Source organism: Leptinotarsa decemlineata, unplaced genomic scaffold (assembly GCF_025532065.1).
Source record: "Leptinotarsa decemlineata unplaced genomic scaffold, Ldec_3_MD MMD2_P_RNA_scaffold_9, whole genome shotgun sequence".
In the NCBI taxonomy this organism is placed as follows: domain Eukaryota; kingdom Metazoa; phylum Arthropoda; class Insecta; order Coleoptera; family Chrysomelidae; genus Leptinotarsa; species Leptinotarsa decemlineata.
The window spans coordinates 14,818,034-14,845,890 of NW_027412536.1; the positions used below are offsets into that span (position 1 = coordinate 14,818,034).

The 27,857-nt window shown below is 32.6% G+C and overlaps 1 protein-coding gene across 2 annotated transcripts in view; it reads right to left on the reverse strand.

Annotated features, from left to right (window-relative positions):
* Positions 1–26,125, reverse strand: part of LOC111502450 (uncharacterized) — a 30,185-nt gene extending 4,060 nt beyond the window's left edge. The window contains exons 1-8 of one of the 2 annotated variants that reach the window (XM_074170683.1): positions 25,870–26,125; positions 21,684–21,746; positions 19,546–19,674; positions 19,132–19,489; positions 16,308–16,337; positions 4,998–5,162; positions 194–449; positions 7–136 (exon numbers count right to left, since the gene is read on the reverse strand). In XM_074170683.1, the coding sequence (XP_074026784.1) occupies positions 7–136; positions 194–449; positions 4,998–5,162; positions 16,308–16,337; positions 19,132–19,489; positions 19,546–19,674; positions 21,684–21,746; positions 25,870–26,037 (1,299 nt within the window). In that variant the 5' untranslated portion in view covers positions 26,038–26,125. The remainder of the gene's footprint in view (positions 1–6; positions 137–193; positions 450–4,997; positions 5,163–16,307; positions 16,338–19,131; positions 19,490–19,545; positions 19,675–21,683; positions 21,747–25,869) is intronic. The other variant, XM_074170684.1, reaches the window with a different exon arrangement.
* Between the last annotated feature and the right edge of the window lie 1,732 nt (positions 26,126–27,857).

Below are 27,857 nucleotides of genomic sequence, written 5' to 3' on the forward strand. Positions count from 1 at the left end.
ACTAACCTTCTCAAACCCTGCGTCGATGCTCAAGATAGGTGCTCTGGGATCTTTTCCTGCTCTAAGGCCATGAGGATAACCTCTCACACTCAAATTTAAGTAGATCATTTTTGAACCTCTCTCTAATACTTGAAATCTAGAACAATTGACAAGTGATCTCATCATTGCTTAGTTACGGCTAAGAATATCTCACTTTGGTAGTAACTGAAACACACCGCACTCCTCGCCTCCCCAATAATGATGGGATTCCTTCCACTCGTTGGGAGAAGCTATGCAAAACTTTTGGCCATCTTGGACCCTCAGAAGAATCAATGTTGGGCCTCTATAGTTAAGAACGTGATGCAAAAATCTGTTGGCACCCAGTCCCATCTCATCAGAATCATACAGGAGTGCCCAATGGGAAGGAATTGCACATACAAGTTTTGCTAGGAAAGACATCTTAGCCAATCCTGTAAAAGTTTTATAATTAATTTTTTGGGTATATAACTTTCAGATTATAAAAAATGTGATAGTCCTAAATGAAATCGAATTCAACAAACGCCTACAAATGAGCACATGGTATCATAAATCAAACAATACATTTCTCCAAACATGTTGATATGAGTAAAGAGTGTGACCTATATATGTATTTATACGTATTGTTCATCAGGCGCACGCATTGGTTAAGTTTTTGTTGGAGCTGTCGGAGAGATGCAATTCTCGCAGTCTATTTATTTATTCAATGGGTAGTCCCGATTACAATTTGTTATAAAAAAAAGAATTTGTAAAATCTTAACTAAATGATAATAAATACAATAAATACATAATACAATATAAAACGCAATACAATAATATAGTGATAAAATCAGTAAAATTTTGTCATGGAGAAAAAAGAAAAAAAAGTTTGTTAAATATTAAATTGAACCAAAGATAATAAATACATAGCACAATAATAATAATATGATATATAGTATAAAAAGAAAACAATATAATGATGAAATATTACATAATAATCAAAGGAAATGTTTTTGGAAATAATGCGACTCAGTTCAATTTTGATGGTATTTGTGGAGCTGCTAAAGATATCAAACTGTTTATACATATTCCCATTTCTGAGCATTCGAGTGACATGAAAGAAAAAAACTAATTTGTGGAGTGGTACGGTATTTCAAATGTTTCGGTACTGACTCTGGTCTGTCTGTTGACATTCAAATTAATTAAAGATAAAATCTCCTCACAGTTGATGTTGCCCGTTAAAATTTTGCTTAAAAAACATACATCTAAAATAATTCTTCTATTCTTTAAAGATAATAGATTCATCTGATCTCTAATGTTGTATTAGTCTAATCAACAAGTTCAAAAACATGAAAAATAGAGATAAAGATCCTGAAAATATGAGCGATAGCTCATTCGATTCGGAATCACCTCTAGAAAAATATTTTTGAAGGATTTTGGTGCAGGTAAAAAATTGCAATTGTTATTAACAAAATAAGATTTGAAAAAAATAGTATTTACTTTTTCGTTAATAATTCAAAAAATATTAATATTTAAGCAATTTTGAAAAAAGCTCGTTATAGAGGAGGAAATTTCCGATAAAAAAGTCCCGACTCCCGAAACTCTTATCTCCATTATTTATAATTTTAATTTTACTTTGAAAATAGGGTTCCGCGCGGCTGTTATGGCATGCGCGCGCTGCCGCTAAAGAGAGTTTATCAAAAGAAATAATTTTTTCAACATAAAATGTCATTTTAAAAATTTGAAAAAATTCTAATATCTTCTTATCACTTGAATGAATCGAGTCCCGTAGAAAAAAAAGTTTTATCGCCATTTTTCAAAAAGTTATTCAACTGTTTAGTAACAAATTTTTTCCCAATCTCCGTTGACATAAATAATGGGATAAAAGGTATAAATAATTGGCCTATAAATTTTAAACTTCGTGGAGCCCTTTTGATATATATATATATATATATATATATATATATATATATATATATATATATATATATATATATATATATATATATATATATATACTCCATACGATCCTGCGATAAAAGTTCATAAAAATTTATTAATTTCTTAATTATGATTTTTTATAACTATTGCAAAATGAAATATCTAAAAATTGTTGATAAATTTTTTTTTCAATTGATATTTAGCTATGTCTGTTTTCACATTAAACAATGGCAGTTATTAACATAGGATATGATTTTTTTACGTAATTTGTTTATTAAATTGTTTTAAACAAATATAGTAATTCAATATTTTTGAAAAAAACATTTTATGCTATTTTGTTGTGTAGAGATAATTATGATTTAAAAAAAAAAATTTTTCTTAATTTTAATTTTTAAATGTTTAAAATCGATTTTTTTTTTATATTTCGATTGTTTAAATAATCAGTTAAGAAGTAATTGTGCTTTTAAAAATCATAATTTACACTTTCAAATACTTGGGCAAAAAAAAATTATTTTGTTTATTAGTTTAACAATTTGTTATAAACAAATATTGACCAACGTTATTTTTTTTTCTGAAGCAGAAAAATATTATAAAAACAGCTACATGTAAAAAAGTGCCATAATTTTTTTTAATTTATTATAATATTTTATTTTTATTATAATATTTTATCCAATCAAGTATTGGAGATATACGATGGTCGTCCAATTTTTACCCAAAAATATTTTCGAATACTTTTTTCATTAATTCCAGAAACTCTGTGTAAATAGACATCTCAGCAAGACACAAGCAAAAAAAAGTTCAAAACGATAAAGTGGACAACATCCTATAAAAAAGAAAATTTGACAAATAGCCCAACATAAATGACCTTGGCTATGTAGGGGTATTATTTTATTTTCTTACCGTCTTTGACCTTGAAAATATATATGGCCGTCGCTTCTAGGCCAGAACCACAAAGTTATTCAAGTGAAAACTGAAAACGTTGACTCAATAGAACTGCAATAGCCCAGTCAAAGTTCACATTGGCCAAGTTGAAGTTTGGTTTATAGAAATTATTATTATACAAGTAGATAAATTGTAAATAGGTTAATGGAAAAAGTACACACATACATAAACCCAATAGTATATAAATCAAACCTCGCAACACACGCCATACAAAACAAACATAATTTCCCCCCACCAGACAACATAAAACTCATAAAACAAGTCAATAAGGGAAACCGCATGGACATTTGGGAAAACTTAAACATCCATAAATTTAACAGTCATAAATCACTTATCGAGGAACAAGTACAAATCAAAACACAACAAGACCTAACATTCAATCTATTAAACAAATCAAGACACACTCCTAGAAACAATAAACCTAGAGAAGATCCAACACAAAGAATAGTACCTGATGTAATCCAAATACAGGCAAGTTTATCTAAAGTACCTGAAGTACCTGTATGGATGCGTTCGGACCGTATAGAAGGACACACAACAGGATGACACGTTCAGATAGAGTAGGGCCTAGAGGATGACAGCACGACCACTGTCGAAAGCGCTCGCAGATAATTAAACAGAAGTTATAGAGCTTCAAATAACTTGTAACTTACATTAATAGTAATATGATGCAACCAATTTTCCTTTATTTTCAGTATTATAATATTAATGTAAGTCACAAAAAGGATTTGAAGCTTTATAACTTCTATTTAATTATCTGCGAGCGCTTTCGACAGCTGGTCGTGCTATCATCAAACTGAACGTGTCATCCTGTTGTAGGATGGTGGTCGCGAATGTGATCGCTTACTTTATTTTTAATAAACTTTCCGTACCTAAGCAAATTTTTTTATTGTGGATATTTTCGAATGTAACAGAAATGGCAATTTGAGGTTGAGAAAATTTCTTTCTTTCTTTCTTCATATTGGTGCATATAACTATAAACTTATACTGGACATTCTTAACTTGATTACTCTGGCTCATAGAAGATTGGAATCAGATCTAGGACACTAATTCACAAAATAACCAATCAATCAATTAATTAATTCCCGGAACTTGTTGAACTTATAACTTTAAATGCGAATCCAAAGAGAACAAGAAATACAGAAATCTTCAAAGCATCCTTCTATTATCATACCAACTATGGCCAGAATGAGTCTATAGGTAGAATTTTTAGACTTTCAGATACTTACAATGTGGATTTAGAACTTTTTAATTCTTCTTTGGAATTAGTTAAAAAGACAGTAAACAGATTGTAATTGATTGCCTCATTTTTGCTTTCATTTTTTTTCCTTACATCTAGCTGATAGTAGTACATATGTGTGATTTTGTTAATTATTTTGTAAAAATAGGCAGTGCCGTAATGAAATAAATAAATAAATGAACATATTCTTATATCTGAAGAGAAGTTTATTTCAAACAGTACCAAAATATCAGAGAACACCTTTTACTATATCGAATGTGTCATATGTCAATCAACAATACTGACATATTTCAAAACTCCTTTGATATCCTTTGAGGATGTTTTGAAAATAAAACGTACCAGAAAAAATTGCAAGATTCATTAGATTTTAGCCTCAGAAACGTTGAGATAAGAAATAACCTGTATAATTTCTTAGCTCTTTTTCTGATGGGCAAAATTATCAAATCTGACAAGTTACTGATAAATAGAATAGGAAGGAAGGAAGGTGAAAAAACAAAAGAACGTCGAAACAAATTTTGAAGGATATTCCCAGCGCTAGTTCATCACCATAAAAGGTTTAGATATCTTGTTCCTGTGACTATTGATGATATATTACATGATTACATAACTTACTTAGTATTATAAGTTTATCTAAATAAAACACTTAGGAAAAGTCAGTCATATTTTCATTTCATTGACAACCATGAGTTTGACAGTTATCAATTGAATGGAGAAAAAAATAGTTTCTGATTTACCCTAAAAAAAAAAAAGAAATTGATAATCCCCTAACAATACCACGAATAAAACAAATTAATCCTTACAAACCAGTAGAGTTATGGAGTGAAAGCTGTATGCACATAATTGTTTATTTGCATTTTGAAAATTCATGAAAGTTACTCACCAACACCACTGTTGCTTGGAGAATGTCCTCTCTGAGGTCGTGAATAGATAGGAGGCAAAGCACCAGCCAAAAGCCAGGACATGCTCATTGTTAGTAAATGTGGGTGGGGCTTTACCTGGGCAAATGGATTTTGCTGTTCCAACACGGGCGTGGCTAATTCCAGACCTGTAAATTAGCTGTGTAAATTCATTAAAAATAAGACACAATGAAACATAAAAGCAGATAAGGACAAGCTTATTATCAATTAATAAAATCATAAGATTGAATGGAAAGTTGTTAATGAGCTAATATTAATACAGTCATCTATCAATGGTACTTCTATATCTGAAATGAGCTCTACTCACTACTTCATTGAAACTATAATTGGCATCTGTTTTGAAGGGCCTAATTGAATTTTTGCTAAATTGTACAAAATCAATATTTTTGTTCAGAATATACTAAATACTATACGTACTGAAATTCCAATCTAATGAATAATCAATCATCTAAGAATATATACCCAAGTATACAGGGTGTTAATTAAATATGTACCATAATTTAACAGAATTACTTCAGGTAATTTTAAGACGAGATGTCCATATAAACATGGTTCGCAAATCCTTCGTTCTCGAGATACAGGGTGTTCAAAAAAAAGTTATTCGTAAATATCTCAAATATCCTTTACCTAATTTTGTTGTAATTCGGCAATGGTATTTATAACATTAAGGAGCTAATTTAGCCTGAACGTGATTCAATTTTTCAAGTCTAGTGGCGTCTCGAGCGGGATTTGAATGAATATTTTTGACTTAAAAATGTACACCACTGATTTTTGTGCAATTTTTATTATTTATTTGGATTAAGCAATTAGAAATACAACTTTTTTGTCTCTTGAATTTGTTTCGTATCTTGCTTAGTTTTTAAGAAAAAAAAGTCGACCTAATTGCATATTCCCGGACCTCACAAGGAATAAATGGGGAATTAAATGTTTCTTTTGTAAATTATTATTTTTACAATTTTCTATCACTAATTATGTAACAATAACAACAAATATTAAATAAAATTAACATCTAGACTAACGAACTGCACTTAATTAAGTGTTGGAAATGACCTCCTTTGGCTTCAATACAACCGTCTAGCTGCCGCATCATTGAATTTTGCACTCTCCTGAAAATACCATAAATAATAATCAAGGGTTGCTTTGGAAAACAATTGCAGCATTTAATAAACAACTTGACAGTTGTTGTGTAGCTTTTAATTTATAATTGTTATAAAAAGTGTGTTTAGTGGTTATTTTTCGAACCATTTTTGTAAAACATGGTTCAATTTACTAACAGTGAAATAGCAGATATGCATTTCTGTTATGGAATGGCTCACGGAAACTCGAATGCTGCAAGACGCATTTACCATGAAAGATTTCCTCAGTTTGTAGTGCCTAATAGAAGAACTTTTGTACGTCTCCATGCACGACTTTCTGAAACAGGCAGCTTTAAAAGATCGACGGTTGTCATTGGGAGGCCTGCAACGGTACGAACAGTTCAAACTGAAGAAGCTATTTTAAATGAGATTGAAGTACTGTACTCGGAAAATAGCTGAAGAACTGAATATTACCCATGTCACAGTGTGGCAGATTTCAAGAGCCCAGCAACTATATTCCTATCACATGCAACGTGTGCAAGCTCTACTGCCCAGAGATTTGCCTGTAAGACTAGCTTTTTCTAATTGGTTACGCGGTAAAATAAGAAAAAATCCAGGTTTCCTAAGTCGAATATTTTTTACAGATGAATCTTGTTTTTTACGCAATTCAATTATTAACTTCCACAACAATCACATTTGGGCCGAAAACAATCCACACACCTTGATAGAAAGTAATTTTCAAGAATAGTTTTCTTTTAATATTTGGGTTGGTATTGTCGGTGACCATCTCATTGGGCCTCACTTCCTTCCACCTAGACTAAATGGAGAAGAATAGCGAAGGTTGACAAAATGGTTTAGACTTTCACGGCTGAGGTTTTCAGTGTCATTGCTTTTCGAGTTTGAGAGCCGTGGATTTTTGAAATTTCTTCCTGAAGTTTCGCTGGCGCGAATGACTAGCTTCTTCAGAGGTTTAACCATCATGGATAGCAGGACATGATGGTTGAACCTCTGAAGAAGCTACTCGCGCCAGCGAAACGCCAGGAAGAAATTCCAAACATCCACGGCTTTCAAACTCAAAAAGCAATGACACTGAATACCGAAGGTTTTTAGAATTTGTTTTACCTGGACTTTTAGAAGAAATTACAGTTATGGAAAGATTCCGTATGTGGTACATGCACGATGGTGCTCCACCACACACTACACACTAGTGTAGTGTTGGTGGACACACTACACACTAGTGTAGTGTTGGTGGAGTGCCGTGCCACTACACACTAGTGAAGTGGCACGGCAATTTTTGGATGAAAATTACCATAATCGCTGGATTGAAAGAGCAGGCCCACACCCATGGCCACCTCGCTCGCCCGAAATGAATCCTTTAGATTATTTTCTCTGGGGACACCTTAAAGCGTTGGTATACAAAACTGCAAAAAGAGAAGAGGATTTACGGAATAAAATCATTAATTCAAGTGACATAATAAAAAATACGCCAGGTATTTTCAGAAGAGTGCGAAATTCAATTATGCGCCGGCTAGACGGTTGTGTTGAAGCCGAAAGAGCCCATTTCCAACACCTAATTTAGTGCAATTCGTTAGTCTAGATGTTAATGTTATTTAATATTTGTTGTTATTGTTACATAATTAGTAATGAAAAATTGTAAAAATAATAATTTCCAAAAGAAATATTTAATTCCCCATATTATTCCTTGTGAGGTCCGGGGATATGCAATTAGGTCGACTTTTTTTTCTTAAAAACTAAACAAGATACGAAAAAAATTCAAGAGACAAAAAAGTTGTATTTCTAATTGCTTAATTCAAAGAAATAATAAAAATTGCACAAAAGTCAGTGGCGTACATTTTTAAGTAAAAAATATTCGTTCAAATCCCGCTCGAGACGCCACTGGACTTGAAAAAATTGAATCACGTTCGGGCTAAATTAGCTCCTTAATATTATAAATACCATTGCCAAATTACAACAAAATTAGGTAAAGGATATTTGAGATATTTACGAATAACTTTTTTTTGAACACCCTGTATCTTGAGAACGAAGGATTTGCGGACCCATGCTTTAAAATTACCTAAAGAATCGTCTGTTAAAATTATGGTACATACTTAATTAACATCCTGTATATACCATTACAAACTTGAGGAAAAAGGCACAGTTAAAAATTGTGAGTTATAAGTTAGAAGTTTTTAATTATATCTTGACCAAAAACAAACTTATGTCTGTTACATCCGAGAATACCTACCAGGTAGATATTCTCGGGTTACGTATCATATGATAAACATATACAGGGTGTCAATTTGAAAACTTCCCACCCTAAATTACCTTCCTTCCAGTAAACGATATGAGGAATCGAAAAAACAGGTCAATTTTATTGTCAAGGGGGACACTTTCAAGGACTATTTGTAGCCCTCGCGATTCAACCCCCTAGGAGGGGTAGATGTTACCGTTAGAATTTTAAATGGGAAGGGGAGTCATTTTGATTGGCGTTTAATTCCGCTTCCAATAGTACCCTGACTTATTATTTTTTATGAGCATTTTCCGAAAAACAGCGTTCTAAACTAACAGAAGTAATTATTAATATGCCTATACTAACATGTATGGTTTGACCAAAACTGTTAAGAATATTAGGTGGTACCGTTCCAACTCTTTATTAGGAGTAACATTAGCCATTAGCTCCAATTAATTTACATCAAAAAGTAGTGTAATAGTAAAACGTAGATGGTAGTAAAGTTGTCTTTAGTAAGTTAACCTGATTAATGACGAAGATGACCTAAAAAACCAGTTCTTAGACTGGCAAACAAACTTCGCATATGCTATGTAGTTGGACGAACTACATTGTTTTATGAAAACAAATGGCTGTGATATCTTGGTATTGACGGAGACATGGCTGCCTGACAATGATGTTAAATTTTTTTATCTAGATGGATTTGTGGCTGTTCATTCCTGCAGAGAAGGAAGAGCTGGAGGTGTTTCGGTATATATTTGTGAACATATTGATTTCAGTGTGTTAGAAAAAGTTGATGGTTCTGATCAATATAATTTAATGGCAGTTTTGTTAAAAGCTTTAAAGCTGCAAATATATGGTATGTATAAGACCACCTAAATATCAGTTTAGGGAATTTATCGATATATTTCAGAATATATTATGTAACAAAAAGAATAAAACTATTGTACTGGGAGATATGAATGTCAATCTCCTGAATGCAGATTCAGAGGAAACAAAAGAATACATTGATGTGGTAACTATGAGTGGTTTTAGAGTATGTAACATAGTTGACCAGAATAATGCGACTAGACAAACAAGCAAAACGAATTCTCTACTGGATCATGTCCTGGTTAATAAAAATATTAAGAGTGATGTCTCAATACACAACTATGCTCTGTCTGATCATAAGCCATTAAATATCAATGTAGATATTGAGCCTGTATACTATAAATCAAAGAATAAACTCTAGTGTAGTTTAGCAAGATTTATTCAAACAAAAATTTAGGGACGTGTCACAAAATTGTGAATCCATTGACACAATGGATATGCTAATAAAGGTAATAAATGCATGCAAAAAAAGTTCTAGTTATAAGATAAAATTAAAACATCGCAAAAGGAATGATTGGATGACCATTCAATTCGCTAAAAGATCGAGATAGTATATATAAAAAAATAAATGGAACAAATCCAAATTCTGAAAATATAAATAAATTGTGAATGGACTTTAAAGTATTCAAAAATAAAGTAACCAATGAGATAAGGAAACAAAAATCAATTTATTTCAAAGCAGAATGGCAAAAAGCAGGTAACAATACAAAAAAACAATGGAGAGTAATAAACTCGATAATAAATATAAAGAAGGAAAAAAACAAGTCAATTAAATTAGTTACAGATGATAGAACTATCACTGACTCTCAAGAGGTGGAAAATATGTTCAACAGGTATTTTACTAGCATAGGTCAAACAATTATTTCCAATATAGATATTAATATAGAAAGTGTAGATTTTGAGGAACTATCGTGTGGCAACTCAGTATTCCTAAAGGAAACCAATGCTAAAGAGGTATCTGAAGTCATAGTTGCACTCAATAAAAACTCTGCAGCAGGGCACGACAACATATCCGTTAAAGAAATAATATTAATTGAAAAAAATGTCATTTCCATACTTGTTAATTTGATAAACGATATTTTCAAAGCGGGATATTTCCTGAGATACTGAAGACTGGAAAAGTAATACCAATATTCAAGGGTGGTGATAACAAAAACTTAGAAAATTATAGACCTATAACAATTGTGTGCTCATTCCTAAAATTATTGAAACTATAATAAAGATAAGAATAATAGACTTTGTTGATCGTTATGTGGGATTTGATGAGTATCAGTATGGTTTTATCAAGGGTAGCAGCACTCTAAGCGCCACAATAGATTTCATTCATAATATTACATCGGAATTGGATAAAAAAAGAATGGTTATTGCAGTGTTCATTGATTTGAAAAAGGCATTTGACGTTGTTGACCATACTGTTCATACCCATACAAACTATGTTGCAAGGGTATAAGGGGCAAAACTTATTCTCTCATTGAGACATTTTTAAAGGAAAGATCCCAGTTTGTCGCTGTTGGTGAGAGCATGAGTGAGTATATAAAAAATAATTTTGGCGTACCACAGGGTTCCGTTTTGGGGCCCCTGTTCTATACACTGATGGTACTGTCACTGAGGCAGGCCGGGCTTAAGGGAAGGTATTTCACGTTCGCCGATGACACAGTCCTTTTGTACAATGGATATGATTTACATTTACTGGAGAACACAGTTAATGAAGATCTCTCTAAATACACAAAAACCCGTTTTTATGCTATTTAAATAAAGAAAACAGAATTTGTGGAAATATTGAATTGAGAATAAATAACTTACCCTTAATGAATGTTGCAAAAACCAAGTAATTGGGACTCATAATAGATGATAAGTTAAACTGGTCAGGAAACATATTAATGATATAATTGTACCAATGTTAGGAGCTCTATATAGGTGTTCCAGTTACTTGAGTTTCAGTAATAGATACTTGGTTTACAATGCATATATATTGGCGAATCTTAGGTATATGTTAATCATATGGGGTAATTGTGGCATTACTAATTTCAAAAAAATTCAAACGCTACAAAATAAATTAATAAAAATTTTATTTCAAATTCCATTTCGAACCAATACAAATGATTTATTCTCACAGACTGAGCTACACCCAATTAAATATCTACTTAAACTTGAGCAATGCAAGAACATTTATAAAATAAAAAACAAAAAAATCAAAAGCAACAACGATCTACTAGTCAACAACAAGTTTTATGAGTATAATACAAGGGGTAGAAATGACTTACACCTGAGCATGGTAAGAACGAACAAAGGATTACACAATCCTTTTACACAGGCTAATAAGTATATAAAAGTGTAGAAATGTTTACATTCTTCAAGACATAATTGAAATGATTATAATTTATGGAGAAGTTGGAAAGTGCGGACGAAGGGCGGCATGTCTTTTTAACGAAAGACATCCAAATTGTAATATAAGTCAACGATATGTGCTTGATTTGGTGAATAAGGAAAAAAAAAATAACCCCAGAGTACTAAATGAAGCGGCTCAAATTGAAGTTTTGGAAACATTTGCTGCAGAGCCCACGAGCACCTTAAGATCAGTATCAGAACAAACAGGAATGTCACGCGAGATTGTAAGAAAAACGTTGAAAATGCATAAATTTCATCCTTATAAAATGTAGATTCTTCATAAGCTTCACGAGGATGATTATGATAGAAGAATGAAGTTTTGTCAAATCATGTTTCATTGAGTCAATATCATCCCTAATCTTCTGTTAAACATCTGTTCCAATGATGAGTATTCATTTTTTTTAATGGCAATGTTAATAGACAAAACTGTCGCTATTGGAGTGTTGAAAACCCAGATATTTTTCGGGAAGGGCACTCACAACACCCACAAAAAGTTAATGTTTGGGCTGGTGTTCTTGGAAATGCCATTATTTATTGATCCATTATTTCTGGATGAAAATTCGACTGGCAATCTGTACCTTGAAATGCTTGAAGAGACTATCGCTCCTCTTATAACTCACAAGCTAGAAACTCAAATGGATGCAGAAGGTAATGAACTTTTGGATGATCTGTTACATTTCCAGCAGCACGGTGCTTCACCTCATTATTTTCTTCCCGTCCGACAGTGGTTAAACGAGAGATTTCCGGATAGATGGATTTGCAGAAGGGGAGCAGTTGAACGGCCTCCGAGATCACCGGATTAAACACCTTTAGATTTCTTTCTTTGGGGGCATATCAAATCTGTTGTTTATAAATCGCAACCTTCTGATATTGTAGAACTTAAAAGATGAATTGCAGCAGCATGCCAGTCATGCCTAGTAAAGTTTTCTGTAATGTTAGAGGGGAGTTCGAAAACATACTTCATTACTGTTTAGAGCGAAATGGATGACATTTTGGACAGTTTGTAAGATAAGCGTAAGTAGATTTCATGTTTGAAATGTCTTTCTAGCAAATTAAATTTTATTTTTTTAAAGGACAATAACTAACAAATAAAAATTTTCACACATAATTCAAGGGTTGGAACGGTGCCACCTACTCTTCCAACCATTTTTATTAAAAGGAATTAATATAATAAAGCATCTCAGAACAGACAAATTCTAATTACATGTGTAAGTTTAGAACGCAATTTTTCGGAAAATGCTCATCAAAAAATAATAAGTCGGGGTACCATTGGAAGCAGAATTGAACGCCAATCAAAATGATGTGCCCTTTCCATTTAAAATTTTAAGGGTAACATCTACTCCTGCTATGGGGTTGAATCACGAGAGCTACATGTAGTCCAAGTGTTTCCTATGACAATAAAATTTGCCTATTTTTTTCGATTCCTCATATTGTTTACTGAAAGGAAGATATCAAGGGTGGGAAGTTTTCAAATTAGTCATATTACTTGGCAAAAGGCAGACTGGGCAGTAGAAAAATTTTTTGCATGAACACCCACCAAAATTAATTTATTCTATTATCAGTTGATCATTTTTAACTTAATGGTTATTTCATAGGCCGCACTTTTATTTTATTATTCACATATGGTTCCTGAAGATTCTCGGCACCGAAAAAAAATAGTCCAAACTAAAATTTCTTTGTCGTTTCTCTATGAACCAAATAACTATACAACACCGGAAGATAATGAAAACAATATTTCATTTTCATTGATAGCATGCCTCTCTTACTCCACAGTGAGCAACTTCTACTGGGTTGAACAAACGTGACAGTAGATTCAGATTGAATTGAATTATTTTGACTAGAATACACGTCATATATATTCTAATTTTGAAATGTATGAAGAAAACATAGATGTGTTTGTTGGATTACAATGTGGCATTCTTAATCGATTCAAAATTTCTTGAATATAAGCTTTCTCATCTACGAGTCTTGTTAAACATCTATAGTGATTAGCATTCCAAGCACGATCAAACAGATCCCATATCCTTCATTTTGAACGTTGATAGTTTTGATATTATTTTTCAGCTGACTGTTACTTGAAATTAAAAGAGAATTGTCTATATATACGATCATTACTGATGTGTGTAATGAAACTATTCTTCCAGACATCCAGAAAAATGCATGTGTCCAGTGATTTACTGAAAAGCATCTGTAATTAGATTAGATTAGATTTTTTATTGGTCAAGTTATTATTGTCGATAATGTATAAGTCGATAATGTATAAAATAAATGTAAATTGCAATTAAAATTACTGAAAAGGAGTAGGTGCACATAAAAATTGTATATGATACAAGCAAAAAACAAAGTAAATAAATATATAAATGTAAAAATAAAAATGTAAAAATAAAGATACATAGTGACAGTACCTACATTGACGATAGTCACTCTGTAAAGCTGAAGTCAGATGTATCATAGTAAGCATTATATAAGAGATGTTTTTTCAGTTTCCGTTTGAAATTAGCAAGGGTTGCATTTTTCATTGATTGGGGCAGTGAGTTGTACAATGATATATATGAGTTACATCTCCTTGCACCAATTGGTTTGGTGCTCTACTATTATCCTTGTTCCTAGTATTATACTTTTGTAAATTTTCTTGAATGTGTATCAAATTGCAGTATATTACACATGATGGCAGAGTTAATATATTGAACTTAATGAACCAATTTTTACAGCTCTCCATTTGACCTATTCCAGCTAAAGCTCTGATTGCTCGTTTTTGAATTTTAAATATTCTCGAGATATGAACAGATGTGCCCTAGTTTATCAATCCATAAATTAAGGAACTATGAAACATTGCATGATAAGCGGTATGGACAGCTTCATTACCGACTTTATTTTTTATCTGCCTGATTGCATAGATCTTGCATGATAGATTTTTTGCTAGTTTGTCAATATGGGGTTTCCAAGTTAACTTTGAATCAATGGTTATACCCAGACATTTCACATTATTTGAGAGATTATGAGACGGCGAGAACATAACTGTTTGTGTATTCCTCTAATTCACACATAGGCTATTCACATTAAACCAGTCCGTAGCTTCTTTAATAACTCGCTTTTCTAATTCTGATGACTCTTCAATATTTTTTTTTTTTTCGAAGGGCGAAGGAAGTGTCATCGGCGAATAGCATTGTAAATATAGTCATTGAATTTGGCAGGTCATTAATATAGATCAAGATCATTAATATAGGTCATTAATATAGATCAAGATCAATTGGTCTGTAGTTTGAAGGAAGATTGATATCACCACTTTTGAACACAGTAATTATCTTTGCAATTTTTAGTTTTGATGGAAATACACCAGATTTCAGAATCAAGTTGACAATACATGTAATTGGTCGTAGTAGCGCAGATAGGTTTTCTTTGTACATAACCACTGAGTGATTGTAAATATCAAGCGAGCCCGAGATTTTTAGGAATTTGATGACTTCATTTACCTCTGCAGTGGATTCACAAAGGAGAATAAACATTTTTTGGAGAAACTGGGAATCCTATCACGTTCGGAAATTAACTTGTTTGGAAGAGACTCGATTTTCTCATAAATGTCAGTGTTTGAGAAGAGCTTTGAACAATTGATATTTGCATTTGAAAATTTATTATTGAGGACATCATTACTACTTACACATAAACTTTTGAAAAGTGCTTTGCAAACAATTCAGCAATCTCTAGATCACCTTCTGCCAAAACGTCAATCAGAATCAAGTGGTTTCATCATAAACTGACCTTGAGTCAGTTTAGGTTATCACTGACATAATCTTGCATCTATCTCTTAATATCGAAAAATCAAAATAGAATAATATGTTGCGTTGATTCTTTTTACTTCATATGAAGTATTTTATTTTGTATTATTGAATGTTTCAAATCCGCATTGAATCATATTGGGAAGGTTACGGCTTTATGATGTTTTCGTGGAACAAATAGGGTTATGGCTGAATCCATAATATGGTAAAAGTTATCAGTAGCCACAAGGATATTGTTTAGATCTCAACACTGTAACCAATCGATTAGAGCTAGGAAATTATTCAAATCTAAATAGTCAACCATCTGGAAAGTATAATAGAATTCACAATTCATATTATGTGTATTACTATAGCCTGTGTGTAATTACAATGAATAAGGTTTGTGATGAATGAAATTAGAAAACAACTGATATTATATTAAAAGCAAATTAAAATTTTGCTCTATGAACAATCCATTAGATCAATCCAGTTTTCTTATGATTAAAGCAATGCTGTTATTTTACTAAGAACAAACTTCTAACTTATAAGTAACAACTTGTGAGTTTTAATTTCAAAATGATACATCAAGTCTTAAAGATTTCTGTCAAAAATTAATAAAACTTCACATCAGGTGCCAATATATGTTTATGTCACGCATGTTTTGCAATCTTACTCTGAATCAAACAAGGAAAACATAAAAATGAGACACACTTTGTTGGTCAGATGTTGTCACAACATGGTTAATCTATGTAAATTTGATGATTATTTTGAAAATGAACGTTTCTAACCACTTAAATCTGCCTCGAAGCAAAATAATAATTTCATAATCTAATGTGAGTTCTATCATATCACATGACATGTCAAGCTGTGGATTAAAGAAAAAATAAATAAACTGTAATATTGAAAAAACAGCATTGTATGCTTTAGCAATTAAACATCAAAAAGCATTTTTTTTACCTGGACGTTCTTCAATTTCACTTCTTTCACCTAGGGAAAAAAAGATCTCTCAGTCACTATTGCAATTATTTTGTTACAAAATCTGCACAAGACTTGATATCAATAAAGAAATATTTAATTCCTTCTCTACTGCTCGAATCGTTATTGAAATAAATGAAAAAGTTTTCTTATATACATTAGTCCTCAATACTCTTAGTATCAATGTCATAAAAATGAGAATGAATGATATTTTGCCGACATTCTTTCTGTTAAAGTGTGACTACAGAAACCGGAGGTAGAGGTAGAATTCTGCCTATCTCGTTTCATTTGTTCTGAAGTGTGTTCTGATTAATAAAAACAATGTATTTCATCACTTTGGAATTCCATTGTCTAATGGAATTCCGAAGATTTGAAATCTCTGAAAGAATCTGTAAAAAATTAAAAAAGATTAATCGAAAAATATTTTTTTTTTTTAAACATAAACTGAAATTACAAAGAAATAACATATAATAACAACGAAAAAATAAAATAATAATACAAGCTGGAAATTAACTAAAATTATTAGATTCCAAACTAAGTTACGTCACGACGTTTCGATTGTTATTATCTACAATGGTCTTTGGGTAATAACTGGACTTATTCCTCCGAGATCTGACTATTTATAGGTCATTCGAGTGCTTTCACCTATCCCCTCTTCCCTCTCTACGCTTCATTGGTTTTAGCGGGAGATGACCGTTTGGCAGGAATTGGTCGTTTTCCGCTTGATTAGAGGTTTCCATATGTTACGTATCTCTACGATAGTTTGGCTAAATGCTTTATTGGACAACATATACGCGGCCTCTTTGAATTTGCTTCTAAACCAGTGTTCTTCCTTGTGGATAATTTCAGCTTGAGCCCACTTGATGTTATGTTGATGAGTCCAAACATGCTCTGCTATTCCGGATTTGCTGGTTTCTCCTCGCTGTGTGTGTTTCTTGTGCTCAGCAATGCGAACTTTTAATGGCCTCTTAGTTTCACCGATGTATGATTCTCCGCACTCGCAGGGTATCCGGTAAATGCAATTCTTGAAATCGCAGTCCGCGTTTGGTGGCCTGGCTTTCGTGAGGCTGCTACGGATAGTGTTCCCAGAACTGAGCAGGTCCTGATGTTATACTTGCACCCAATCCTTCTTATCCTTTCCGATAATCCTCTGATGTAGGGAAGTACAAGAACTGATTGTGGCGGTTTCTCCTCCTAATGGAGCTCTTGCTGTCTTCTAGCTAAAGCTTGTTCTGTAAAGAATTCGTCATCGTTCATCGTTCATCAACAACGTAAGTCCTTCCATCACTTTCACAATGGAAAAGGAAGTCCACAACCAATTGCCTTTCTTAGACGTATTGGTGAAGAGGACCGACACTAAATGGGAAACATCTGTATATCAAAAACCCACTCACACAGGACAGTCACTGAACCAGAAATCCAACCAATCGACTAAGAGAGGAATCATCAAGACTCTACTAGACCATGCTTTTGGGCTCTGTAATACAAAGGAAGGTCTCGAAAAGGAACTATGCATCATCAAAAATGACCTTCAAAGGAATGGTTACTCCAGAGTGATGGTAGAACAGGCTTTAGCTAGAAGACAGCAAGAGCTCCTCCACAAAAAGGAGAAGCCGCCACAACCAGTACTTGTACTTCCCTACATCAGAGGATTATCGGATAGGATAAGAAGGATTGGGTCCAAGTATAACATCAGGACCTGCTTCAGATTTGGGAACACTATCCGTAACAGCCTCACGAAAACCAGGCCACCAAACGCGGACTGCGATTCCAAGAATTGCATTTACCGGATACCCTGCGAGTGCGGAGAATCATACATCGGTGAAACTAAGAGGCCATTGAAAGTTCGCATTGCTGAGCACAAGAAACACACAAAACGAGTAGAAACCAGCAAATCCGGTATAGCAGAGCATGTTTGTCCTCATCAACATAACATCAAGTGGGCCCAAGCTGAAATCATCCACAAGGAAGAACACTGGTTTAGGTTAGGAGAAAGTTCAAAGAAGCCGCGTATATGTTGTCCAACAACGCATTTAGCCAAGCTAGCGTAGAGATACGTAACATATGGAAACCTGTAATCAAGCGGAAAACTACCAACTCCCGCCAAACGGTCATCTCCCGCTAAAACCAATGAAGCGGAGAGAGAGAAGAGGAGATAGGTGAAAGCACTCGAATGACCTATAAATAGTCAGATCTCGGAGGAAGATGATTGTAGATACTAACAATCGAAACATCGTGACGTAACTTGGTTTGTAATCTTTTTTGATTTTTAATTTTCATTTTTTATTATTATTTTAAATTTTTTAATTTTCAGCTTGTATTAATATTTTATTTTTTTGTTGTTGCTTGTATGTTATTTCTTTGTAATTAAAATTGTTATTTTTCGGTTAATCTTGTTTAATTTTTTACAGATTCTTTCAAGGATTTAAAATCATTTTATATAATATTAGACAATGGAAGTCCGAAATGATGAAATACACCACGAAACATTGTCAGCCACCTTCAAACAAATAAAAACAATGTTTCTCTATTTGAAAGACAATAGTTATATTCACTTGTGTCTGCATGATTTTATATAAAATCAACACCTGATTCACATTTGTGTTTTTAGTTACAAAAGAAATTGTTAGGAGTCTGACATTATTATGTCACCCAGTACCCATTGCAAAAGAGTTGAGGCATCTTTCTTCTTGAGTTTGGAAAAAATCATCTATGGATTATCTACACATTTCCAAGCTAGTGTTTTCTGATATATTGTAGTTGATAATAAGAAATGTCTACAATAAATCGTATATATTTGACTCACCAGCAGCTAAGTTGGGTTCACTTTCTTCCAAAGTTCGCCAAGAAGTAGCCAAAGAATGAACAGCATATCTGTGTAGAGGAAACAACAATCTAGGAATATTACTTTCTATCCAGTGGGTAACAAAAGAAGATGAAAGGCTTTTTTTAGTATGAAAACAACTATCAACTACAGCCTTGAGGGTCTTATTACAAGACAGGCACATCTGGGGACCTTCTGAATAATGATCCATGCTTATGTGGTATGTTGACATGAGTAACGATTTCATATCGTCTGGAGTCATAACATCAACACCTTTTTCTTCATCATAGGAAGTCCACATTTTTACTAATATTTCGCGTACTTTTTCGTCATCTATTATCTGGAATTTGGGAAGAAATCATCATGTGATTGATAAAGTTTTTGAATAACGCTTACCCCTAAATAGGTCTCGCACTGTTGTTTAAAGGCATTCGTATTGATGTAAGTATTTTTCGAATTGCAGGCCTTGTGAAAATATTTGAACAATTTCTCTCCAAGAACTAGATATCTTGGAAACAAGCAACGCTAAAAAAAAGAATTTTTAATAGGCATATACGTCAGCCAATGTCGTTGAAATTGATTTGAAGATCTCATTAAATCAAATATTCATTCAAAAAGTTTTTATGTAAGGAAAAATGATAAGACAAATAAAAACAGTAATGATGCTTGTTTTACCAGGAGAACTCAGGAAAATTGGGAGATTATGTATTAACAATGTACAATTTTGAATATTTTCAAAACAACCTTCTCATTATGAAAACTAACACACAAAGTTAGGAATTATCCTACTTCTCCTGAAAATGCCAACTTGGTTCATAAAACGTGAGTCGAAAACAGTGTTACAGTTCTGGTGTTTGGGAACAGTGCTAGTTTTTGAAATCACTAAGCTCTAAGAGGTTATCTGTGGATGAGAGAGGTGTATGTCAACTTGTCAATGTTTAGTAACTCGTTTAATTAAATTTAAGTTTACTGGTCAAGATAGTGCATAGATGTAGGTACACATGTTACAAAAAAATGGGTTTTATGCCAATAATTATGTCTTTCCTTTCAAAAGTAATATAAAAGTTGTATTCAAAATAAGCCTCTCATATTTTTATGAAATTTGTTCACAATATTGATTGAGCTTCATGAACTTTGAAAAAAGTAGGTGTTTTTACTATAAATACAGAAAAATTCAACAAAAAACATACTGCTTCAGGAACCTACTTTATACTGAAACACATGCCTGTTTTTGAAAAAAACGGCACTTCAGCCATGAGAGGGGTTTTATGATCCATAATTATAGTACACGCAACGCTAATTGTATACGTTTGCCATTGTCTCGCTTATCACTGGGACAGAATTCATATATGTATCAGGGAATTATTTGCTATAATCACACAGTCACACTAATGGGTGAAATTGAGAGCTTTAAATTATTTAAATCAAAATTGTTTGATCTTTTATGTTCAAATGCCTTTTATTCAATGGACGAGTTCTTAGCATTCTGTTCATAGTATATATAAATTGGTATAGGGTAGCTTATGCTTTTATTTTTATACTAATTGTATTTGTTGTATGTCTGACTAGTCCGATAAGTTTTAGGGAGACAAGTTTATATGCTGTATCTTGTAAAACTTCAGTGATGAATAAACATATCTATCTATCATGTAATTGTGAAAATCATATATATATTTATATATGAACTTTATAAGCTTCAATATGGAATTTCATCAAGTATTGGCGAGTTCAATTCATTTTTTAACAAAAAAAAGTTGCATTTTGAGGTTCTCGTTATTTTTCTCCCCTTAAAATGTCCTATTTAGTCCAGTGGAGTGTTTTGTGATAGGCGTCAGTCCATTCAACCTACTGTGTAGATATATCCGAGACGGGCTTGAACATTTAAAGTTCATTTCTTTACTACCTGTATTCAAGCATAGCCCACTGACTAAAAAGAAAAAACAAAGAACATTGTCATGTCTTGAGATTTTTCTCATTCAACTATATTATATATGTTGAAATAAAAAATAAGACTAATAAAAAATATGTTCATTCAAAAAACATCCAAATGAAATCCTTCACAAAACTATTGATTGATTTTTCAAAAAAAGGTCGAATAAATATTACATGTTACATACATACAAGTACATATCATGTACATGAACAAAAAACATTTAAATAAAAAGTGAATTAATGTGAACAAAATCTAGGTTGGTAGACTGTGTCAAATGGAACTTGTCTCAGCAATGATCAAGTCAGACTTTGAGACACTTCAAGATTCACATATACCTCTGAAGATGTCTGCCTCAGTAGCAGACAAAACATTTACTACAACAAGTTCCTTTTGACTACAGCCTACTAGCCCGGATTTTCTTCTTTTTAATCACTCTAGGGTGTAGTTTATTGTTGATGACAATTCTAATTTATAGCTCTAAGTGTCTAAGACAATTTAAAAATGTTTGATGCGAGTTTGACAGTTGGACAAGATTTAAATATGTATTCTAGTCTTACTAAGAAAATAAATGAGTAGCCTGAAACAAATTCTTATAACTCACGCTGAATACTTGTAAAGTTATTCCATTTACGCCTTCCTCAATTTGAGACTTTTCTGTCAGAATCTGAAAATAAATGATTATCAGTTAATTTATTTTAATTCCTCACAAATCAAATATGTTAACTCAAATTCAAAGGGATGAGCTCAGTAGTTTACAAGTAGCTGAAACACACTAATCACAAAAGTATAGTTTGAGAAGACTGAATGAATATATAGAATAACAGTAGTTAGATTATTTGATTGTCTTGTTCTATCACAGTTTTATTTTTGTTTTTAGTTTCTTCATCTTTTTATTTGTTCTCTTTTCAGGGTTAAGTGGAGAAACATTTTCCGTGATGTATTTCATTATGGACAATGAACTTCGCCCTTTATTTCAATTGTAAGTTGAATATATAAGTTATGTTATGTTTTTTGTTTTGATTATGAAATAATAAAGGCGATATTATTATTATTATTATAATTACTCAAAGAATTCAATTGCCTTTCATGTACCCGAAGACCTTTGATAGGTAGGATTGGAAACTCTGGTGTAAAATGAAGACATTTATGGATGATGGAATAGCTCACAAATGTTATTTAATTGATGAATGAATGTATGAAGGATTTTCTAAGCTAATATAAGTTGGAGTTCCATAGTTTTTCAGGAATAAACGACTATCAAATACGTTCGTCCAAATGCTTACACAGGATTTAGTTTCGTGTGAATGGGGGGCAAACTTAGAATGAGTGATTTGATGATTTATACAAATATCAATAGAGGTAATGACTAGAATGAAAAACTTCACATAAAATGAAGATTTGGCGAGTTTTTAATGAAACTAAAGTAAATATGTACCAAATTCTGAAACTAGTTTCGTAACACATCTAAATTTTCAGTATATGGGAAGGAGAAAGCACAGTCTGATCATCTTCTATTAGAAATGTCTTGTAGAAACTTCCCACGAGTGACCACTCGAATGTATAGAGTTTGAAATAGCAATGTATTTTATACAATTTTTGATCCATTTTGAAACTGGCACATCATACAACTACTTCAGATATTATTTATATAATTTTTCTCGCAGAATATTCTGAGGTACAATTTTTTTCAAAAAGCAGGTTTTTAGCAGTTTGAAAATGTTTATTTCATCTATTTTTTTCTAATTAATTCTGGGAAAATATCACTTTTCTGGCTACACTAACTACAACACATCTTTATTATATGCATCAACAAGGATTTTACTCATTAGTCCATTTGGAACATACGATTATAAATTAGAAGTAGTACAGCCAACTCCAGTGCATACTAAAATTGGTTGCTGTAATAGGTAGCACTGAACTTACTTTCTTTCTTGATATTTTATTTTATTAAACATATGTTAATTGAGCACTCAAGTAATATATGTCAATTAAATAGTAAAGTAGTGAAAGTCTGAAATATTCTTGACATTGTAACCACTGTGTGTTATATCTAATCAAAATCTTTCTCAATACACTAGAATCGTCACGTATTATTGAATATGAACTATGAAAACTTCATTCAGAGGGGTCATCCCTATTGACATATGGACACGCCTACACGTTCAATACCTTCACTCACACTTCACCTTGACTATGTATCTCATATATGCATTGATAAATTGAGTTATTATGGTCTAGCATGCACTGCTTTAGAGTAAGTGTGTTCTTACTTAGCAAATATTTATGTGTGGATCTAAATAATGAAAGCTTAGATTTGAAACTTATATGCCGGAGTGTTTCTCAAGGACTCAAGACTATAATTATTTATATGAACAAATAGATTTAACTCAGAACCTAACAAATACCTGATTCACTTTCATTGATCTTAATGATAAAAGTCCCAAAATATTGTTATATCCTCAAACACAATGTTAAACATGGAAAATGTTGAATTTTTAGGTTTTGTCTTTAATGGTCAAGTCACATTGAGAGTATTAACTGTAAACTCAATAGTGCTTTCTTGTCTTCAGGCAATTGAGAAATCCACTATTTCACACAACTATGATTGTCTCGAAGCTATTTTCAGGGTTTATTGACCTTTGTCTGCAGGGTTTTTTGCCTGATGTTTCATCTGCTACTGCAGTATTTATTATCAAAAACAATGAGGATATGGATGAAGTGCTTGGTTTGTGGATACTACATTTAAGGGCGGAGTCTTTGGTTTTGTACCATTGGTAAAGGGGATGCCTTCGTTTCTATTGTTCCAATTGAATGAGGCTTTTTAGGAGTGTGATTTAGTGCAGGTAGCCAGACTTTGTTTATATCAATTTCCTCTTCTTTTTGATTAAAATTATTCTTGTTCTTCAATTTTTATTGTCTATCTATATATCTTTGAGTAGTAGCTCTGAACTCTAGCAAGCACCTGGGTCGTTTGAAATGCACTACTGCTGAGTTGTCGGTGTGTTACAGACAACATATTCTCTTCTGTTCAGAGAGCAGAGTACTTCTCTTAGTGGTTCCAATGTAGACCAATCCACAGCTACAAGGGATCTAATATACCTACGGTGTTACTAAAGGCATGTATACCGATTACACCAAAGGTTTCTCCAAAGTACATATTCCCAATTTGGTCCATAATATGTTCCACATACGAATGCTTTTCCACTGGCTGGCTCGTTTTTATTTGATTTGGAATTTTTTCTCTAAGGGTCATATCGCCCTCTTGAATGCGGTTTCACTATATCTATTTCCTATGCATTAGGTCCTCTCAACTAGTCTTAATTACCCCCTCTATTGTCTCGGCTGACAGTTGGTTTTTATTCAGATATCTGTCTATATGTGTTGACTTTCTGTACTCTCTATGACACAATGTCCGATCTACTTGAGTGTTTTTATGGTTACAGAATTTGGCAAAACTATATTTTGTTTATCTTATTTCAATAAGGGCAAATTAGATTTATTGAGATTTTGAACTTTTGTGATATGCTAAGTTTTCAAATGTTGCAACAGTCCCTGATTTGCCATAAATTTAGTCTATACTTCTTAGTCTAAATTTAGTCTAACCGTTGCCTAGCAACGGTGGCCACATGACTCATATTGCTGCATTTTTACTCAAGTTTGCAAACAAAATATTTTTGATCATGCACCATTTGAAAACTAAGTATATGTTTGAATGGAAAAAGGAATATTTTTGTATAATTATGAAGAGAAATAGAAAGCTTATGTTCATAGGATTTTTTATTGTCACAAGCACAGTGTTTCTTTCGGTAGCATAAAGCCTAATGTGGCCACCGTTGCCTAGCAACGGTGGCCACATGACTCATATTGCTGCATTTTTACTCAAGTTTGCAAACAAAATATTTTTGATCATGCACCATTTGAAAACTAAGTATATGTTTGAATGGAAAAAGGAATATTTTTTGTATAATTATGAAGAGAAATAGAAAGCTTATGTTCATAGGATTTTTTATTGTCACAAGCACAGTGTTTCTTTCGGTAGCATAAAGTCCTAATTTTAAGGAAGAATTGAGTGCTTTCTCTTTCAAAGTTATCCGAAAAGATGCTGATGAGGATTTGAAAACTAGTGTTTTCACCTTAAACTTCAGAATACACCTAGGGATTGATAGTTTTCCATGTAACTGAAATTGTATATCAATGCTTCTTCATATATCAAGTTGTGTAGCATTCCTATGAATGATATCTGTTTCAAATCATATATGAATGTTTGAAGTACAAACTGAAAAGAAAGAAGTGATTTTCATGTAATTCAATGTTCATATGTTTCAAAGTAATTATTTCGGATGAATATTTTCTTCCAGTTTGTATCTTGTAGAGAATTTTCATCTTCTTTTTGTTAACTTTTTTGTTAATTTATCAGTTTCTGGTGAAAAAGTAAGACAAAATGACGGAAATCCTACTATGAAGTAGAAAAAGTAGGACGAATATGAGGCCTGATCTACTTTCTGGAGCAGTTTATGTGAACATCATCAGAAAATAATTTTAACGTTTTCCCTTAAGAAATATGAACTACATTTTGAAGAATTCTTTATTCTTCTGATTCTTTCGGACAGCAGATCTTCTTGGATTGAAGCAAAAAGAATTTGAAAATAAGAGAAGGATTTTCAGAATGTAAGCAAAAAGTGATACTGTTCAATGACACCTTCTTACATATGTCTTTCATGGCAGGAAAGATGGTATCAAATTATAAGATGGTGATATTTTATTTCAGGAGATATTAATTACATCACCTTTGCTAGTTTTTCTACAGGTAACATTTGACTAGGCTTCTCTTGACTCTGGCTATCTGTCTCTGAAACTGAGCCAGTTATACTCTTTCTAGATCCATTGCGTGAATGTACTGCAGAATTTGGAGTGGCATTTCCAGATTTAGATCCATGTCCGTGATGGTTACCCATTTTTATATTCTTTTCAAAACATTATACGTACATCACACTCCCATAATCAGATGGTGATAAGGCTCAGGCTGACGCCGCTGGCAGCAGCAGTGTCGCTTGTCAAATATCACCTGTCCCAATCAAGCAGTGCTGCCAGATCAAAAAAGTTGAAAGCGGTAATCGAGCCGCCCAAAAAGCGGTAAATTTTCAAATAATACGAATTTTTTTTGTTTTGATTCGAGTGAGATTTCATGCATATTTCTGAGGAAAATTGTAATACCCCCTTGAAACATTATTTATTGAAAGGTATATTGAATATCAGCTATGATGAATTATGAATTTATGAATCGGGTGATCTCGGTGGCCAATCCCACAACCCTCAATGACTAAACCAACGATCATCAAACATTTCGTGAAATTTCCTGGAAACTTCCATGATGGAATGAGCTGGCGCTCCGTCCAGTTGAAACCACGAATTCCTATATTCCTCTAAAGGCAAATTTTCCAGGAAATCGTAACAGTCGTCCTTAATATTTGGAGATATCTTTCTGCATTTAGTGAGTCTTCATAAATAAAAAACCTAATTTTATTGTTCTTCAAAATACAGGAAACATCCAGGTAAAATTTTTTTTGAAAACCCATTTCTTTTGTCACATGAGAATTATGATCAGCCCAAAAATGTTTATTCTTTGACAAAAATTCCCGATCTTCCTGTATATGTATTAAAAGGGATTCGCAAAAATGCACTCTACGTTCAAAGTATTTTGCTTTGAGAGCTTGAACTTTGGTAAATTTACACGGATGCATTTCGTGATTTTTCAAAATTCGTTGTAGTGAAGCATGTGATATATGCCCAAATCTTTTCTGCACTGCGAATGGAAGCTTATGGAGGTGCATGAAAATATGCCAAAACGTTAACAGTATTGTCCTCATTTAAAGTAACAGTTTTTGGTGATGTTGAAGGCGTTTTTAACTTTGAGCCATAATTGAGGAAATCATTTAGTAATCTCACAAACTTCCTCTCATTCATTGGTGTTAATTCAGGATACATTTGAATTTTCTGCAAGTTCTGGCAATGATTTGATTACACTGTCCGTGTATAATAATTTCATAAGCATTTCATTTTTGCATTCATTTTTGAAGATTTTTCGAAACACCGTCAATAACCATTTATCAATTAATTATAAAAGTCACCAAACTGTCATAAGCTTGATATTTCCACGGCAACCTAAAAGAAAATTCTTTATTTTTTTTTAATAATTTTTTGTACAACTGTCGTAAAAATATCTCGAATAAAAACACTTCAATCAGAACACCCACTTATTAGAAAGAATCATTTAGAAAGTCCTTCTTGACTAACCAGAAATCACATTTCAAATAATTTGCGTTGACGCATGTAGTTGGAGCATCTGTGATTCAAAGATCATGTGTTCGAATCCCATGAATCTATTTTTTTATTACCAGCAGTAACTATTGTACAAAAAAAATTGTATGATACATTTATTAAAAGTGATTTAATTTTGCTAGGTATAAGGACATGATATACCTATCATCTTGAAGCTCTTTTCATCATCTTTCAATTTATCGACTAATATAGAGGGGGTTTCATTTGAAGAACTGAACTTTCGGCCACTTTTATGCATAATGGAATTGATAGTAATTTTATGATATAGAGTCAATTTAATGATTTTTATTAAATATGTCCAGTTTCTCGAAACTATCATCAAAATACTAACTTTTCATGAATTGAGAGTACTGATGTACCCATTATCATGATAATGGGGTTGAATCCGAAACGGTCGTATAAATAAAATTAACTAGTGGCAATTAGACAAAAATGT